Source organism: Acomys minous (genome assembly GCF_964271855.1).
Source record: "Acomys minous genome assembly, chromosome: 8".
In the NCBI taxonomy this organism is placed as follows: domain Eukaryota; kingdom Metazoa; phylum Chordata; class Mammalia; order Rodentia; family Muridae; genus Acomys; species Acomys minous.
In genome coordinates, this window is record NC_140489.1 from 73,012,457 (window position 1) to 73,029,844 (window position 17,388).

General features: G+C 40.5%; 1 protein-coding gene across 1 annotated transcript in view; it reads left to right on the forward strand.

Moving 5' to 3' along the window:
- Window positions 1-17,388, forward strand: part of ZNF277 (zinc finger protein 277) — a 116,306-nt gene that overhangs the window by 67,015 nt on the left and 31,903 nt on the right. The window contains exons 3-4 of the mRNA XM_084792381.1: window positions 2,891-2,979; window positions 3,616-3,698. Coding sequence (XP_084648507.1) covers window positions 2,891-2,979; window positions 3,616-3,698 — 172 coding nt within the window. The remainder of the gene's footprint in view (window positions 1-2,890; window positions 2,980-3,615; window positions 3,699-17,388) is intronic.

Consider the following 17,388-nt stretch of genomic DNA (forward strand, 5'->3'; position numbering starts at 1 on the left):
GTGTGGTCACTAGGGTCCATGCTCTCCAAACATCTGCTTACACTGTTTCCACAGATAATTTCCCAGGTCTGTGAACATCTTCTGAAGGTGAGCGGCCCAAGTAGATAGAATTATCACTACTTTAACAGGTTGTGGATCCAAAATGTGATTAGCATTATATAGGACTGGCTACCCTTGTCAGGTTGGCTTAGATGCTATATGTTAATTGTCCTCATTAAAGTGTCAAATGAGAATAACGAACCTCTTCTTGGTTTTTTATACTGCTAGCTATGAGAACTTGGCCCTGAAAAGTCAGTTATCTCAGGTACCTGGACCTGCCCTATATGAATATATTTAGACATGAGCACAAATATCTGTATATTTTAGTTAGGAGAAACAATTCCTGTCCTATTCTTGACATCTCTAACACAGGTTCTACCATATTTCTTTAATCCATATCACTACCTTGCAATAGACAGTTTGCTAAGCAGAACATTCCCAAACCTCTTCCTTATGTGTGTGAATGTGTTTCAGTATGTGTTACGTATTTCTTTGTGTGTGTACAGATATGTGGAGGTCGGAGGTCAACACAAGGTGTCTTTCACCGTTGGTCTCCACCTCATTTTTTGAGACAGAGTCTCTCAGCAAACATGAAGTTCATTGAGTCAGCTAGGCTAGCTATTCAGTAAGCTCCAGGGGTCTGTATGTATCCATGCACCTGGCACCACCTCTAGCAGTATGGTTTACAGATGTGTGTGCACAGCTTTTAGGTAGATGTAAATTATCCAGACACAGGCCTGTGTGGCAAATATTTTACTAACTGAGCTCTCCTGCCCAGCCCTGAGCATCTTGCCTTTCTTTTTCCCTCTCTCCCACCCTCGCTTTTCCAGGACAAGATAGTCAGCTAATAGAGAGACCAGGAATAGCTGTGCAAAATAACAAGGAGTGAAACAGCTAAAGTTGGCCAAGGAAATAATGCTTTATCTTTTTGTAGATACATGTCTCTTGTTATCTTCTTTGAGGACTCTGCCGTCCCTTCCACATCTAAGGCATATCAAAGCCAGTGAGTTAGCCTCAGAATAATGATGGATCATGTGCTGCCTTTGTAATTCAATCTGAGCTAGACTTAACACTGTCATTTTCTGACCTGTGAATGAAGTCAGAATTACTCTGTAAGGAAATGTCCCTCTCTCCATGTTAAGATTGCCAAGGTAGTTAGATATGAGGAGTAAGAACTAATTTATGGTTCTAGCCTACTATTATCCATTGGGTTCTTTTCCACATGTAGCCTATTCATTCTGTTTTCCATTTTTATTTACTTACCAGCTCATCTCATGGTTCTCTTTTTCTCAGATCTCTCTCAACACAAACTCTTGTAGTCTATTAACTCTTGTGATCTAGAGACAGTCTAGATCACCACAATGGTGGCAAATAAAGCTGAAAGAAGAGTAAAAGGAAACCCGATGTGGGAGTCGCTGGCTGCTTAGAAAACCCACCGAAGTCTCCAAGTACTCTCCCACATCCTTGCAGCATTGACATTGAGCCTACTCTGGCAGGCCACTGCTAGGTGCAATATCAAGCCATATTAAATGTCCAAATTCCTATTCTTTCTGTTTTCTTCCAGTATTTCAGTAAATTAACTCTCTTTTTATGAAGCTTTGGTTCTTTGGTGTAACTTGTTTTTCTTAACTGTAATTTGTATAGTCCAATAAATTGTCAACTATAAGGTCAACCATCCTTTTCCTTTTTCCTCTTGAAGACCACATTCCCCTGTGGTGCCCTTTGGTCCATGAGGTAGTGCCATAATCATCTTGTTATAATAAATAAATTGAAGAAGGAGCAGCTTGGTTGAATCATGTCATCTTACCTTGTCTTTCAGCACATGTACAGGACTGGGTTATGAGTTGCTTTTAAGTTGAGCCCATATGCTCCTTCTAACTCTGCTAATTAAGTATAAAGTGTTAGCTCAGCTGTTTTCCAAAGGCTACATTTGATTTATTTTAGGCAGAGTGTGGGCATTCAGACATTCTCTCTAATTATGCAGATGTTGGATGTATGCTGTTATCGCACCACATTGACCTTTGGGGAAGATGACTGCTCAGTCTTCTCTTCACCTTATTGGTGTCATGAGCATTTGATTCTTGCATTTTTAAAGAGTTATTTATTTTTATTTTGTATGTATGGGTGTTTTACATATATGTGTGTCTGTGTACCACATGTAAGCCTGGTGCCTACAAAGGCCAGAAGAGAACATCAGATCCCATAACTGCAGTTACAGACGCTTGTGACTCACCACGTGGGTCCTGGGACTCAAACCAGAATCCTCTGGAAGAGCATGCCATGCCATAAACTGCTCTCAGCCCCTGACTGTTACATCATAAATGCATGTAAACGATTAATGCTACTTTAGAAAACTTCATTAAAACAATTCATTTAACCATGTACAGTGGCCCTTGCACATATTCTCAGAACTTCAAAGATGAGGCGTTCAAGGCTAGCCTTGACAACATAGCTTGTTCAAGGCTAGCCTTGACAACATAGCATGTTCAAGGCTAGCCTTGACAACATAGCTTGTTCAAGGCTAGCCTTGACAACATAGCTTGTTCAAGGCTAATCTGGGCTAATGAGAGCTTGTCACAAACAAACAAAAGACTCGTTTTAACTTTCTACAAACCTGTTTATTGGATTTCAAAATAGTGAGGCATTTCATTCCTTTGTGGAGTAGTTTGATTTTATTAAATATTTATCTCATATTTCTGCAATGCCTTACTGCCTTTCTTATCACAAATTCTCTAGCAGTTTCGGTTAACATCTGCTTTTTGGTGTGGAGGTAATTAGACATTCTGGTATGATCCTATCATTTTAAGACTTGTATTTTGATTCTCATTATCCTTTGAATATCATTTCATAGGTACATTTTATATTGGAGGAAAAGATTCACTGAACAGCCCATCACAGATTTTTGCAGTGTGATAAGAATCAACTCCACAGCTCCATTTGGTAAGTGCATGTCTTGACCATCCACAATTCAGAAAAATAATCTCACTCTCTTAAATTATGTTCTCTCTTGTTTGCATGATAGCTGAAATTAAACTGATGTGTTTATTTTGCTTTACTTAAATAAATCTACATCAGAGCTCTATACCAGATACTAATGGACATGTACTGTGTGTGTGTGTGTGTGTGTGTGTGTGTGTGTGTGTGTGTGTGTGTGTCTAAGCCACCAGCCAACCTTGGCCTATATTACACTTTACTTTATTTTCTGAGGCAGTCTTTCCCTAAGCCTGCAGCCCAATTGTCATAACTACCTGGCCAGCAGCCGCCAGGGATCCACCACCCCTGGACTTTTAAGTGAGTCTTCAGGATCCAAACTCAGATCCATTTCTTCATAGCCACACGGTTTTGGATGGTGACAGTGTTGGGTGGTGGTGGTCTCTTCTCCCAGTTTTTCGAAACAAGGCTTCTCTGTGTGGCTTTGACTGTTCTGACTCACTTTGTAGAACAAGCAGGCCTCGAACTCACAGTGATCTGCCTGCCCAGCTTAGCCACACAGTTTTTTAAAACAGTAAATACCCCTGGAAGAGGGTGTGAGGGGCAGAATCTCTTTTCTCATTTATTGTCCTGGTCTCTCAACAGAAGAACAGGACAACTATTTTTTGTTATGTGATGTGTTACCAGAAGATAGAATCCTCAGAGAAGAGCTTCAAAAACAGAGGCTGGTAAGAATTTTAAAGTGTGAGTAGTGTGTTAAACACACACACCCATACAAATCACTCCTGTTATTCTCTTTTATCACTTTTATTTAAGGAAAATTTCAAACAAACACAAAATAAGACTACATACATGTCTTAAGACAGAAAATAGTAAAAAAAAAAAAAAAAAAAAAAAAAAAAAGAAAAGAAAAGAAAACAGAAAATAGTATTCACTAGACTAAAAGCTGAATTATCTACTAGAAATGCAGAGAGGACAGAGGACGCTTGACTGAGTTTTCCTCAACATAAAACATATTTCCTGCCCCATTACATGGAATCTCCAGGTTATTATGACTGGTCCTCCTTGGAGAGTTGGCAATGATTACAAGATATCTTTTGTATATAAAGAACTGTTTCAATCAATAGTACAGATCTCTGGGGGAAAAGTCTAAAGCAATCAAATGAGATCGCATTCAGCAAAATAACGTTTTTTTTCTTTTTCTGGAACATGAATAGATTTTTTTAAAAAAACTAAATAACTGCCAAGACAATAAAATAAAGGCGTGTTTCCATCATACACTGGAACTCTCACTAGTGTTTATGCCCTTGGTCCATAAGAACCAAGGGCTCCTATGGACCAACTCATTCCACCACAGTTTGCTTGCTGTTCCCTTACATTGCTATCAGTTACGTTTTATCAAGTAACCACCTCCTGCCCCCTTTATTAATCTGTTCCTGTATAGTTTCTGGAAAATAGAGTATAAGCCAATCAATTGGCCTTGCAACATGGGACATGGAATCTGGCCTCTGTGAGTGAATTCAGTGACTTGAGTAAGGTCAACTCCATGAGAAGCGCAGACAGTCTCTCGTGCGGTGTCTGTGCTTCTGAGCCACATCAGTGACTGCTTGTGTGCTCACTGTTCCTTAGGGTTCATGCTCTCGCCCGAAACACTGAGGAAGGCATCAAGTTAAGCACTGAGTTTACATGCCATCTTGTGGTTTGTCCTTAGTTCAAAATGACTCTGTTTGTGTATTACATGTTTGGGTTTTTTAATTTCTCACTTGCTTTTAAAGATGGGGTCTTGCTCTGTACCACAGCCTAGTATCAAACTCTCACATCTGCTACCCAAGTGGTAACCACTGTTCAATGTCACCTTCTGCTTTCTTTCAAGAAAAGAACTAATCCTGTCTTTAAATGTTCCTCCAGAGTCACTGCTGTTTCAGTGTGAAAATATGAGTGCTTACAGGTTTATGGAGTATGTATGAGTTAAAACAACAGCAGTAGATTTAAGGTTAGAACAGTTTGTCTTTTTATACTTTTTTTGAAACCTCTCCCCACCCTGATTTCTTGCCATGTGCAGGATTTGCAAGCTCCCAGTTGTCTTTGTGCCAGAGTTTGAGTCCCATTTGACCCTTCTTTGAAATTGTTTTTATCTGTATTCTGAAGGAACAACCGAGTTGAACAAAGTTCTGGGTGGAGGATTTGGGTAGCTTTCACACTACCCTTAGCTTCCTGTTAGAAGGCTTTTCCTCCATCTTGTTCATTATCCTATCTCTTATATGTCTGCTTTGCTGTCCCCCAACAATTATTTTACCTCTTTTGTTTTAAATAGTTAAAGATTCCCCAAGATCTCATTCAGTGCCTGCACTCCATTAGTACCACTGTGCTGAAGGCCTGACTCTGATGGAAAGTAGGCAGAGCAAACCCATCCGGGCTCACTATTTAACCCAGGTCTACGTTCCCCAGGGTCAAATGTTGCTATGTTGTTTTTTTTTTTATCATCAGCATCTTGTTTAATATGCTTAAAAGTAGAGCCTCCTTTCCCTGAGCCAGAGCGTACTAGTCACCTGTTGTCCTTTCCTTAGGCAGTAAACCTGGTCCTCAGTTTGAATACCAGACATTCCAGCTACTTGTATAGCAGAGTATGAAAATCCTGCCCTTGTGGGGCTGATGCTCAAGTGGAGGTCTTACTGGTTATACTTTTACTCAGGTATGTTGGATCCTTTCAGGACTCTAGTTCATCAATCAGGAACACCAGCCCCACCTCATTTCCTTAGATATATATTCTGTAGGGCATTGTTTGAATGCATACTTTCTGAGTATTTTCCCTGATGCCATCTGTCAGAATTGATGACCTCTTCTAAGTTTTAATAACATGCTATTCTCTTAGCCTTTTCAATTACAGTTAGTTCTTTAAAAATCTGTTTTCTTGTGGCAAGACACAGTGGTACACGCCTTTAATCCCAGCACTATGGAGGCAGAGGCAGCCGGATCTCTGAATTCTAGGCCAGCCTGGTCTACAGAGTGAGTTCCATGACAGCCAAGACTACACAAAGAAACCTTGCCTTTAAAACAAACAAACTGAAAGAATCTGCCTTCCTTGATAACCCTTCTGAAGGGTTAGGGCTGTCAGTCACTTCTTCATGTTCTCTAACTCTGAAGGTGTTGATTTACTGCTTCTATAAAGCCATATTGTCAAATGTGCCTGAATTTTAAAAGACATAGAAAAAAGCCAAAGCAGACTTACTGGATCAATGGGTTATATTTTTTCACTTAAAGGTAAAAAACAATCTCCTTTCTATTTGCCTATAGGAGAAAATGTATGACATTCATAAGCTCTTAGTAGGAGGGCATACCTTCACCAAACTGAGAGGACTGAATAGATTTTTCTTACACCTTTGGTTGTGAGCCTCAACTTTAAAAGATGAGCCATTTCCGCAGTCCAGGGAAGGGTTTTTCTGATCACTATTAAAAATGACAGCTTGTGACAACGCTTATGACAACTATAAATAATTTATGAACATTTTAATCTGCGTAGCAATTTGATCCTCTAGAGAGAAAGTGTGTTTTGTTTTTAATCCTATTTCATATATCTCACCTCACTCCAGAATAAAGCAACAAAATGAAATTACATGTCTCCCACTGAGAAGATTTTTCATCCCACCATACTTTTCTTAGAGATTTTTAGTAGAAGATAGTATTATTGTGTATCAATCACCTTAAATTAAAATATAAATACATTCCTATAGCTTTCTTACACAATGGCTGTCTTTGTAGCACATTGCAAGTTCTAGTACTGCATTTAGGGAATAAAAATTCCCTAAATAAGCATAAAATTACATTTTCTGGTGAGTAGAACATGCTTATTAACAGCTCAGCAGGGATGGAGTTAGCATGAGTGGCCACTGAATGATTTTAACCTTTGGATTATTTAAGAGTTCATTGGTAACAAATGTAAACAGAGCCTAAAAAAATATTCATCTGCATTCTAAAGTTTACCATTTTGGCCTTGTTCTTCTGGTGCCTAAAATTTACAACTTTTTCATATGTTCGTTCACCGCATGGACTTGGGAAGGCAGTATTATTGTTGCTACTTTGATAGATAGACAAGGTCAAACGGCTTAGGAGTGATGTGCAATTGTGGCTTTCAGTGAACCAATTGGAGGAAAGCAACTTGAACTGTTTTCTAGCCCTCAGAATCACTCACTTAGGCTAGGCATGGTGGTGCACGCCTTTAATCCCAGCACTTGGGAGGCAGAGGCAGGCAGATCTCTGTGAGTTCAAGGCTAACCTGGTCTACAAAGCGAGTTCATAACAGTCAAACTTACACAGAGAAACCCTGTCTCAAGAAACAAAAACAAAACAACAAAAAAGAATCACTCACTTTGCAACTCTAGCAAGTTTCATCTCCCTCCCTAAACAAATGCCTCATTTTTCAATTGGCATTAGTTAGAAAAGAGCATAAATACGTATGTTTTTTAAAAAAGTGTTTTCATTGGGAATTTTTGAAAGAAAATCTGATTTATTTGTTTCTTGAGTGATCAGTAAATGGGAATTTTATTTCCTTGGACATAAGCTTCTTATATCTTCTTTTAAAACATAACTTTGTTTTCAGAGTCTCTCTCTCTCCAATAGAGAGCATGGGGCTGCTGCTGACCCACAGGTTGCCCAGTGAGTCCCGGCTCAGGCAGACCATACTATTCTGAGACAAGCCACACTGATAGCTCTCCTTCCTCTGTGGCCAAAAAGACGGGCATTTCCAGCCTGTTGAAGCTACCTATTCAGTCTTTAAATTCTTCTTCTTACCTACACTAGATTGTTATATATTTACTAAACACAGGATACTGGCTTTTTAGCTTTCTCATGCCTTTAACTCTTCTATTTTTCTATTATCCTATACATCTACATTTTTATGATGATAATCTGTTTCTTATGAATTATTACATTTTTGGTTTTTGTTTGTTTTTTGAGTTCTTCACTCAGCAGACAGGGGTAAGACATCTTGCTAAAGACTGCATTGCGCTCACAGGTCCCCTTTGCTCACCTGTCATTAATGAGATTACAGGAATGCACCACCCCTGGATCTAACTCATTTTTTAAAGACATTCTGCCTGTTGTCCCTTCCTCGCTCTTGAAAAGCAGCCTAGTGGGCCCCGCTAGCCTTTGCCGCTCCAGCTTTAGGAAGGATGAAAGGAACTGCTGCTTTATAATAAGGTGGAATAGGCCAGGTGTGGCGGCGCACGCCTTTAATCCCAGCACTCGGGAGGCAGAGACAGGTGGCTCTCTTGTGAGTTCAACGCCAGCCTGGTCTACAAAGAGAGTTCCAGGACAGCCAGGGCCATTACACAGAGAAACCCTGTCTCAAAAAACAAAAATAAAATAAAATAAAATAAAATAAAAGGTAGAATAGTGGTCTAATAAATCTCGTGGATTGGAGGAGTAGGCATGACCCAGTTAAGTGTCCCTCCAAGGGGTGTGGGCATATTTGTAGGGCAGTGCTTGCCTAGCATGTGTGAAAATACAGGCTTACTCCCCAGCCATGGAGAGGAAAGAAGGGGGCTTCCTGCATTTTTTGTTTGGCTTTACTTACTTGTTCACTGACATGAGTGGTCTTGTTTCTAAAGATGCTTTGATTTTTATACCACTTCTGCCAAAAAATGGTGAGAAAGGCAAGTTTTATTATTTTTAGGAAACCATATGATACCATTGGTTATCCTTGTTTGGTAGTCATCCTGTCTTTGGTGTGCTTTGGCTTGGATTATATACCTTTTATGAGAAATTTTGCTCAAGCCATCAAATTCTTGCAGCTCACACTTTCCTAGTACCATTTAGTACCTCTGACACTTGAAAGGAATTCTGTGGGAATGGGTTTTCAGCTTTCTACTGAGTTGGAAAGCTTCGAAAATACTGAAGCAGGTTACAGGTCAGCTCCACTCCAAGAGTAGCTGTGGCTTTGTGCCAGAACCTCTACTCACAACTGACTCGTGGTCCACTGACATGTACTCCTAAATTAGTGACATTTGCTGTGTTTCTCTGATGCTTGCATACTGGGTGTTACACGTAAGGACTGTGATAAGAAAAGATACGTTTTGGCTAAGGACATGCTCAGAGGTTAAACACATGCTGTACGGGCTCAATGGCCCCAGTTCGATCCTTGGAACTCACATAATGTGGAAGGAGAGAACCTCATGCCTCTAATCACCACCATGACATATGTGTGTGCGTGAAATGAAAATACCATCTTCCTGCCAGAAGAAATAAGAAACTGCAGAAAGACCAGGAGGAGGTCGTGTTATTAGCCTACCTCCAGTTGAGACCATTGGAAGCCAGTTTCAATAGACTATATAATGTCACCTGTTCCTATCCTAAAGCAAGAAGAGCTAAAACCCAGACTCCTTGGGAATCTCAGAGGATCTGGTACTTGCCTCTCGTCTTCTCTCACCATGCTCCACACAGTATGCTTACCCACTGTGCTCCAGCCATCCGGGTGTGGCCCTGCTACCCACTTACCCCAGGCTCTTCCTTCTGTGCTCCACTTGTTGCTGTACTGCTGTCAGAATCGTATGGCTTCTCTGAAGAGAGGTTTTGGTATCCAAGGCAAGTATCTGCCACAGCACTGCAGACATGCATAAGTGCTTAAAGAAGACAAAGATTTAGAGTGATTCAAGCAGTTCACTGAAATGATTTAGGAAAAGAAGCTTCAATGAAGAATTAACTTTCATTATCAGCTGTAATGTTGTAGAGAGTAGACATTTATATTGATCAATTAATTTATTAGAAATTCTTGCTGGGTAAGAAAACTTATTTTAAAGTGAACACTATGGCCAAATAGAAGTCATGGACTGCAATGTTCTGACATGAAAATTCTGATTATCCTGGGGAATTGTTTTGCTCAATAAATGGCATTTGTTTTTTTCTATTCAACTATCAGAATAACTGTTTTCATCAGAAATCAAACACCACACCTTCTTTTCTATGTGTTCTCCCAAATCCATTCATCCATCTGTGCACTGTGAGAAGGGACATGGGGAATAGGCATTATGCAAGCACCTCTGCCCCTCTCAGCAGTGAGGGCTGAGTTAGCTCTCTCCATTCCTTGGTACCAGTGTTAGGTAGTTATTCAGCTGTCTTATGAATGCGGTTTCTGTGTTCTTAGTTAGCTTTTTTATCACTATGACCAAATATGGGAGAGAAAAATTCAAATGAGGAAATTTTTAACTGTGGCTCAGAGTCAGAGGTATCCACCAGTTCATGATCTGTTGGCTGCATGTGGGCATCACAGCGACAGAATGGAAGGAAGGAGGAGCCTGTTCACCTCAGGATACAGGAAGGGGCCAGGTTAAAGATGCCACCAAGAACCTGACCCCCAGGAACCTACTTCTCCAGCAAGCACCAACACCTGAAGTTTCTACTACTTTCCAAAAGAGCACCATCATTTGGGGGGCAAGCCTGAAGTCAGTGCTTGAGCCTTTGGGGCCACTTTACATCCAAATTGCAATGTTTTCTATCCTGAGCCTCCTTTTTATATTCATATCTTTAATAGGATAAGGCATGTGGAGGTCAGAGGACAACTTTTGGAAGTTGGTTCCTTCTTAGACCATGTGGGGCCCAAAAATTGAACTTGAGTCATCAGGCTTGATGGCAAGCACCTTTACTTGTTGACTCATCTCATCGTGAGTCCTCCCTTCTGAACTTTTACTGATGGCTCATAAATTTAAGAAAAGCCGAATATTCCTTTTTTTTTTCTGATGTACTTGTTTTTATCTTATTCTATGAGTGTTACTCAGCATGTACTTATGTGTACCACATGCATGTATGATGCCCATGAAGATCATTAGATGGTATTGGATCCTTTGGACTGGAGTTGCAGATGTGAGCTTCTATGTGGGTGCTGGGAACCTACTAGGGTGCTCTGCAAAAGCAGCATATGCTCTTAACTGCTTACCCTTTCTGCAGCCTCCCTACCCCCACCCCAGCCCCAGCCCCACACCAGTTCTTAACTAAAGCACTGATTCCTCTTCAAGGTATTTCCTCAGGAAATTCCTGGATGCTTATGTCTATCTCCCTTTTCTCTGATAGCTTATTTTGTAGTCTTTAATAAACATAAAAGAAATGTCAGTTGGACCTTTTCTGGACCTAAAAGAGCACAGGGCACTCCTTGTCTGCCTCCCTCTTGCACTCATCTGTCCACCTTATTGTGGACAGAGCAGTTCACCAGTTTCCTACCTTTGAAAAGAAAAGGCCTTCATTTTTATAAGTATTTTAAAGATAGAATTTTCAAATAATAGAATTATTTAAAACAAACATATGTATAATTTTCTTGAATGTTCTAAGTACAGTGAACAAAAGTCGTTTGGCAAACTACAGGTTAGTTATTTCCAGCAGTTTTGCATGTGGCTCCTATACCACAGAACACTATTGTGTGTTCTAGAGGAAGAACTAAGGATAGTAGGCCATGGCTCCATAGTCTTTTCCTCCTCCTGAGCAGCAGCAGGCCTGTGCTTTGTATTTGCTTTATCTTTCTCCCAGCAGCTTAGAGTTTCTGGTTTAGATGCTAGAGAATGGTACCAGGAAGTCAACTGGCCTTGGGACCTGCTCACTAGTGGAGAGCTTTTGTTCATATCTCCTTTCCATACACCCAAGACTTAGGAGGAAATATAGAAAAGTTAGAGGAATATGTGGAAGAATGGGACTACTTTGTGTCTAGGACTCCCACCTGATGACAGCCATTGAAGTTTGGGGCAGTTAGAAGCTTCAAGAGGCCATGAAGTCACCTTGTTCCAGTCCCATGTTTCCAAACAGGATTGATCATTCCTTCTTTTTACAATGGTGCTTAAGTTCCAGCAGATGCTACAGAAGAGGTTTTACCATTTGATGATGCCTCTAGGAACATTTGTGTAAATACCACTGATACACCCTACTTCTATATATTCCTCTGTGTGTGTGTGTGTGTGTGTGTGTGTGTGTGTGTGTGTGTGTGTGTGTAGCCTGTTTCTTCCTTGTTAGTGTATTTGTTCATGTCTGGTACATAGAACTAGGTAAAATGACAAAGTTCTATGTTTAATTTCTTCAAGAAGTATATATTTAGTATGGCACCTTATAGCACTTTGAAATACCTCACATTTATGAAAATAAATAGCAAATAAATGATTAAAAAAAGAATTCATTACAGTTTCATTTACTTTCATGTGGCCAAACATGAAGTGTTCCCTGGTTCTTGTCTCCTTGGGACAGACCCATCAGTGTATCTGCTTGCATTGTGACATCTGCTCTTTGGACTCACAACAAGTCATGTCTTTTGGTTGGGTTGGGGTTTTTGTTGTTGTTGTATTTTCCCTGATTTGAAGAAATTCTCTCCAGGCTTTCCTCATCCTTACAGAAGTGAGGCAACTGCTCCCCCTTACTGATTGACAAAGCACTGCCTTTTCCCTGTTGTGGCCATTATAAATGCTTTTTTGCTTTTGTGTGTGCACATATGTGCGTGCATGTGTACATGTAGATTCAGATTTAAATAAACATAAGGCTAATTTCTGAAAGGGAAATCAAAATGACACTGCTTGCCTCAGTGGAGTATGAGGAAGTAGAGCAGAAATCTTTTGTAGACTGTAGTCTCCCTTCTGGTGGTAGGATGGAGACCTCAGCAGCTGGTTAAGCATCAGCCTAGCAGGTGCAAGAATTCACATGGAGAGGAGAGGCGAAGGGTTCTTCCAGTTTCCTCTTCTGGCCTACATCAAGGTGCCTGACTGCAGCCCTTTCTCTGGGAGCATCGCATCCAGCTATAGTGATGTAGTCATGTGTGTGCTGTGGCTGTCTTTTCAGTTCCATGAGCTGATACGTACCATTGCTCTAGTTTTGCCTAAGAAAACTCACCTGACCAACTTCTTAGAAATAAATTCTAGAGCTATTATTATTGATTACTATTTTTATTTACCTTTTAACCAACTTTTCAATGAGAATCCTATCAATCAGTTTCTAATTTAGTTGTCTCCATTGCACTTTGCCAGAAATTTAACTTTGCAACACTCTATATGCTAGCAAAGTATGTCACTCACTACCAGATAATTTTCTGATGCCATCCAATACAAATCAGAAATCTTACTGAAAATATGACCCATGTTTGAAATTGTGAGTATGATATATAAAGTATAATTCTGAAGGCTTATAATTGGTATTGAGAGAGTATGATGGTATTTAGAAATTATTGGTTTTGGTATACCCTTTCATCTACTAAATAGCTCTCTCTCCTCCCCCTTGCTCTTAGTAGGAACATGTGACAAAACAAAAACACTCAGGGAACAAAAAAGACAAAAGTGCTTGTCTAGCATGAAAGTGCTTAGCTAGCATGCTTGAGACCATGGTTAAATCCCTGGTGTTACATGGAAGTAGGAGAGACTAGGATCCCAAAGTTTCCTTCTAGACCATGCCTCCAGTGCCCTGAAAACATCCTGCTAAGTACTACCACTTAAAATTTATACCAACTTGAGTAGTACCAGCCTGGACACCAGCCCAGTAACACAGGAGCCTTTGGCAGAAACTATAATCTAACCATAATTTACTTTTGCAGTACCCATCTCTAGGCTCATTGTTAGGACCCCCAAAACAAAACACAGTTTAGTAAGAGAAAAGCATAGATTGTATGTATAAATGTTTTTATTTCTTCAGAAGCTGGGACAAGATGAGAGCAGTTCCCAACTCTTTCTAGCTCTTTCTGAACTTTGCTGGCTGATTCTACCCAGCTTTTCTGGCCTAAACTTCTTTCCAAGCTAACTGATTCAAACTGGCTTTTCTTGGATTCTGACTGAATTGTTCTTCCTGGCCTTAAACTAATTCTGGCAATATGTTTTACTATTTTGGCTCCTTTTCATTCTCTGGCTTGTCCTGACTTCATTTGTGTCTTGCTTGTTCTCTCGGTAACCTGTCTCTATAAAACTGTCTGGGTAATCGACTCTGAGTAAAAGTATCCCCTCTCTTTCTCTCCTTGCACTGCTATTGAGTATCCTCTCTTTCCTGTCCTGTTCTCTTGAGAGTTGGGTGTATCTTATATATGACTCATTCCATCAAATCTTTCTCTGATGTATCACTTTGCCTGCCCCTCAATTAGATATCACTTTCAAACATGACTGTTTCCTTCTATAAACTAACCTTACCTTCATTGTTTGGGACTAAAGGTGTGTACTAAGGGTATGTCTTCATTCCAACCAGACCATACTGTACTCCAGAGCATGTCTGCATTCCAGCTGGATCACCTAGAAGGATGTGATCCCTGGCCAGAGCAGCCGTGTTGCTGGATTAAAATTCCTCTATATGTGCCGGGCGCAGTGGCTCACGCCTTTAATCCTAGCACTCAGGAGGCAGAGGCAGGCTGATCGCTGTGAGTTCGAGGCCAGCCTGGTCTACAAAGCAAGTCCAGTACAGCAAAGGCTACACAGAGAAACTCTGTCTCAAAAAACCAAAAAAAACAAAACAAAACAAAGCAAAATTCCTCTATGTGTATAGAAGGTAAGCGTATGTATAGAAGGCAGAGCCAAAGAAGAGTCTGGTCAGTAGGTCAGAGTTCACTAGAAGAAGAGAACCAATGGATTGACTATATATTGAGGGGGGCTTTGCTAGACTGGCTTCCAGGGGCCATCAGAGTAGTCCAACAGTGCTTGTCTAGCATGGGAAAGTTTGAGAATGCAGCAGCTTATCCATTGTATTCCACAGTGGTCTTTGGTGTGTGGTCATCATATATCTGCAGACTTTCCACACTGGCTGTCCAAGGTTAGGCCAGACTCATAGGTTAGGTACACAGTCCTCCCATTCTGACACCAGCTGCCTGTGGGGCCAACCCCTTTCTCTTCTGATAAGCTGGCTGCAGATTCCGAGGTACCCACTCTTTCAGAGTCAATTATTGGTTTTAAAAATTACCAGAACCCAGGAAGACACTGTTTTATCATTACAGCAGTAGGAAAAATCAGAACAAGACAAGCAGACTCTGAATTCAAAGACTGGGAGATTCCCTACTTCAGAGCTCTCACTATCCCTTGAGAGGTGTTATCCTCCGAGTACATCTGTGTATGTGAATACTAGGTATCTCTGACCAGGAAATCTTCCTCAAGGATTGGTTGGAGTACAGTGATCTATTAAATCATTGACCACATCCAACAGTCATGTGGCTCAGAGACACAACCCACTAATCACATGGTTGGTTTTTCTGGCTTAGCCAGCCAGCCATCATCCTGAATCATCTGTTTTACATAAGTAATCAGCTGTAAGCAGAGGGCCTACTGAGTAACAGACTAACTCAGCCAGGGGAAATTCAAAGTGTTTGTAAATTACCTCCTAAGAACAAGTGAGAATGACCAATCAAATTCCCTGTTAGCCAGGCATGGTAGTGCATGCCTTCATCCCAGGACTCAGGAGGCTGGATCTCTGTGAGTTTGAGGCCAGCCTGGTCTACAAAGTGAGTCCAGGACAGCTAAAGCAACATACAGAAACCCTGTCCCAAACAAACAAACACATTCACTATTGTACAAACCTCCTACCTAGTCTGTCACCCTTTTCTAAAAAGGCTAAGAACCACATGTGGGGTCACCTACTAGGGAGGGTGCATGATCTTTTTGTTTATATTTTTATTGTATGTGCCCATTTTCCTACTTTTCCTCTTCTTTTATCTCCCAACTGTGCCTCCTTGTCTTAAGCTAGCCGAAAACACTTACTAGACTAGGTGAAGGCATTAAAAAACCCAACACCTTGTAGGTGATCCCTGGTTCTAGGAATGAAAAACAAAAGGTTCCATTGCCCCCTGTGGGCCCCGTGGGCCACTACCACAATTGTGCTAGGAAGGTGGTCTGTGCTAGAGAATGTCCCTGTTTGTCTAGTTTTGTTAATACAGCCATTTCCTTTACATTCCTCATTTTAAATATCAGGGTTCTGTTTTGTTCTGTTTTTTCCTTCCATTAAAATATTTTCTAAATGGTTGTTTCCTACATTGACTGATACTCATTCTTACAATTTTTACTCGAACTCACATTTTCCTTTTCTACCTCAGTGTCAATTGCCTGTGACTCTGCACCTGCAGCTTTATTAAAGTTCCCTGTGTTTCCAGCTTATGAATAAAGATGAAAGACTGTGCACTGACCCCTTTGCTACTCTGTACCTATGAGACAAACATACAGCTTGTTATTATGACTCATTGCCTAATGCATAAGCTGATCTTGAATTCTTACCACTATGGTTCTTACTCAAGCCAATTTTATAATGAAAATTTCATCTCATTATACCAACTGCTCTGAGAAACTCAAACATATAACATCTGTGACATTCACTTCATCTCTCTACTCTGCCAGCCCACAAATAAAGCCTAATATATAGCCCAACATGAAATTTCTTCGGAAAATAAAAGCACAAAGCTAATGAGCTTTGATTTGCTCTTGTGTTTGATACTGTATATTGATTCCTGATGTTATCTTTTTGTTCATAAAGAATGCTAAGCATATGCTACAACTGATTATATCAGCTGCTAAGATATACAGAAAGAAGAATGAGAAGAGAAAGGGGAAGAAAATATTGTTGAAATTAAGAGGTTTTTTTTGTATACCCACTCTAGCTCCCAAATATGACACAAAGACCTGTTATATTTATAATAAGCTTCAGGCACCACAACTGTGCAGATATTGATCTGTGCTAGCCTGGTCTACTTCCTAGCCGTGTACCACTGTCCTCTAGTCTCACCCTGTCTGTCTCTACCCCATCCTTGTCCCCACAACCACTCCTCCATAGTAACCTCCTCCTCATGGCATGATAACCTTCTTTCCTCCCTTCTCCCCGCACCTGGAACCTCCAGACTGGAAACAGAAGTTCCACCCACTGTCTCATCTGCCCAGGCATGGACTCATCAGCTTCTTTCTTAACCAATCAGAGAAAATTGTGGAGTAATTTTTACACAATGTTGAGACAAGAGATTTCTCATTAGCAATGATAATACCAGAGTCTGTTAGCATTTAGCTCACTGCTAGCAAGCGAATATACAGAGAGACACCTTAATATCATGTGAACGAAGGTCAACTCTACAAAATATACTTTTCTTGATATCCCAAGTAGCTATTGCTGTCCACCATGATGCCTGGTCAGCAGCTGGTGGCACATTTGTTATGGAAGACAGAGACGCAGAAATTAATGCTTCATTTGGGTTTTGAATGTTAGGTGGTTTGGTTTTGGGTTCTCGTGCACTTGGTATAGGCCTGGTGCAATAAAAGAAGTGTCATTATGTCTGCAGGTTATTTTTAATTGAGCCAGAAAATAAATACATACAGATATAAGTTGTGTGTAGAGTTAGGGGGTGGGGCTTAGATAGCAAATGTTCATAGCTAACAGACTGTCAGAAAACCCTGATGCTAAGATCACAGTCTGCCATTACTGGAAAGCTCTGAGCTCAGTGAAATGGAGGACTCCCTT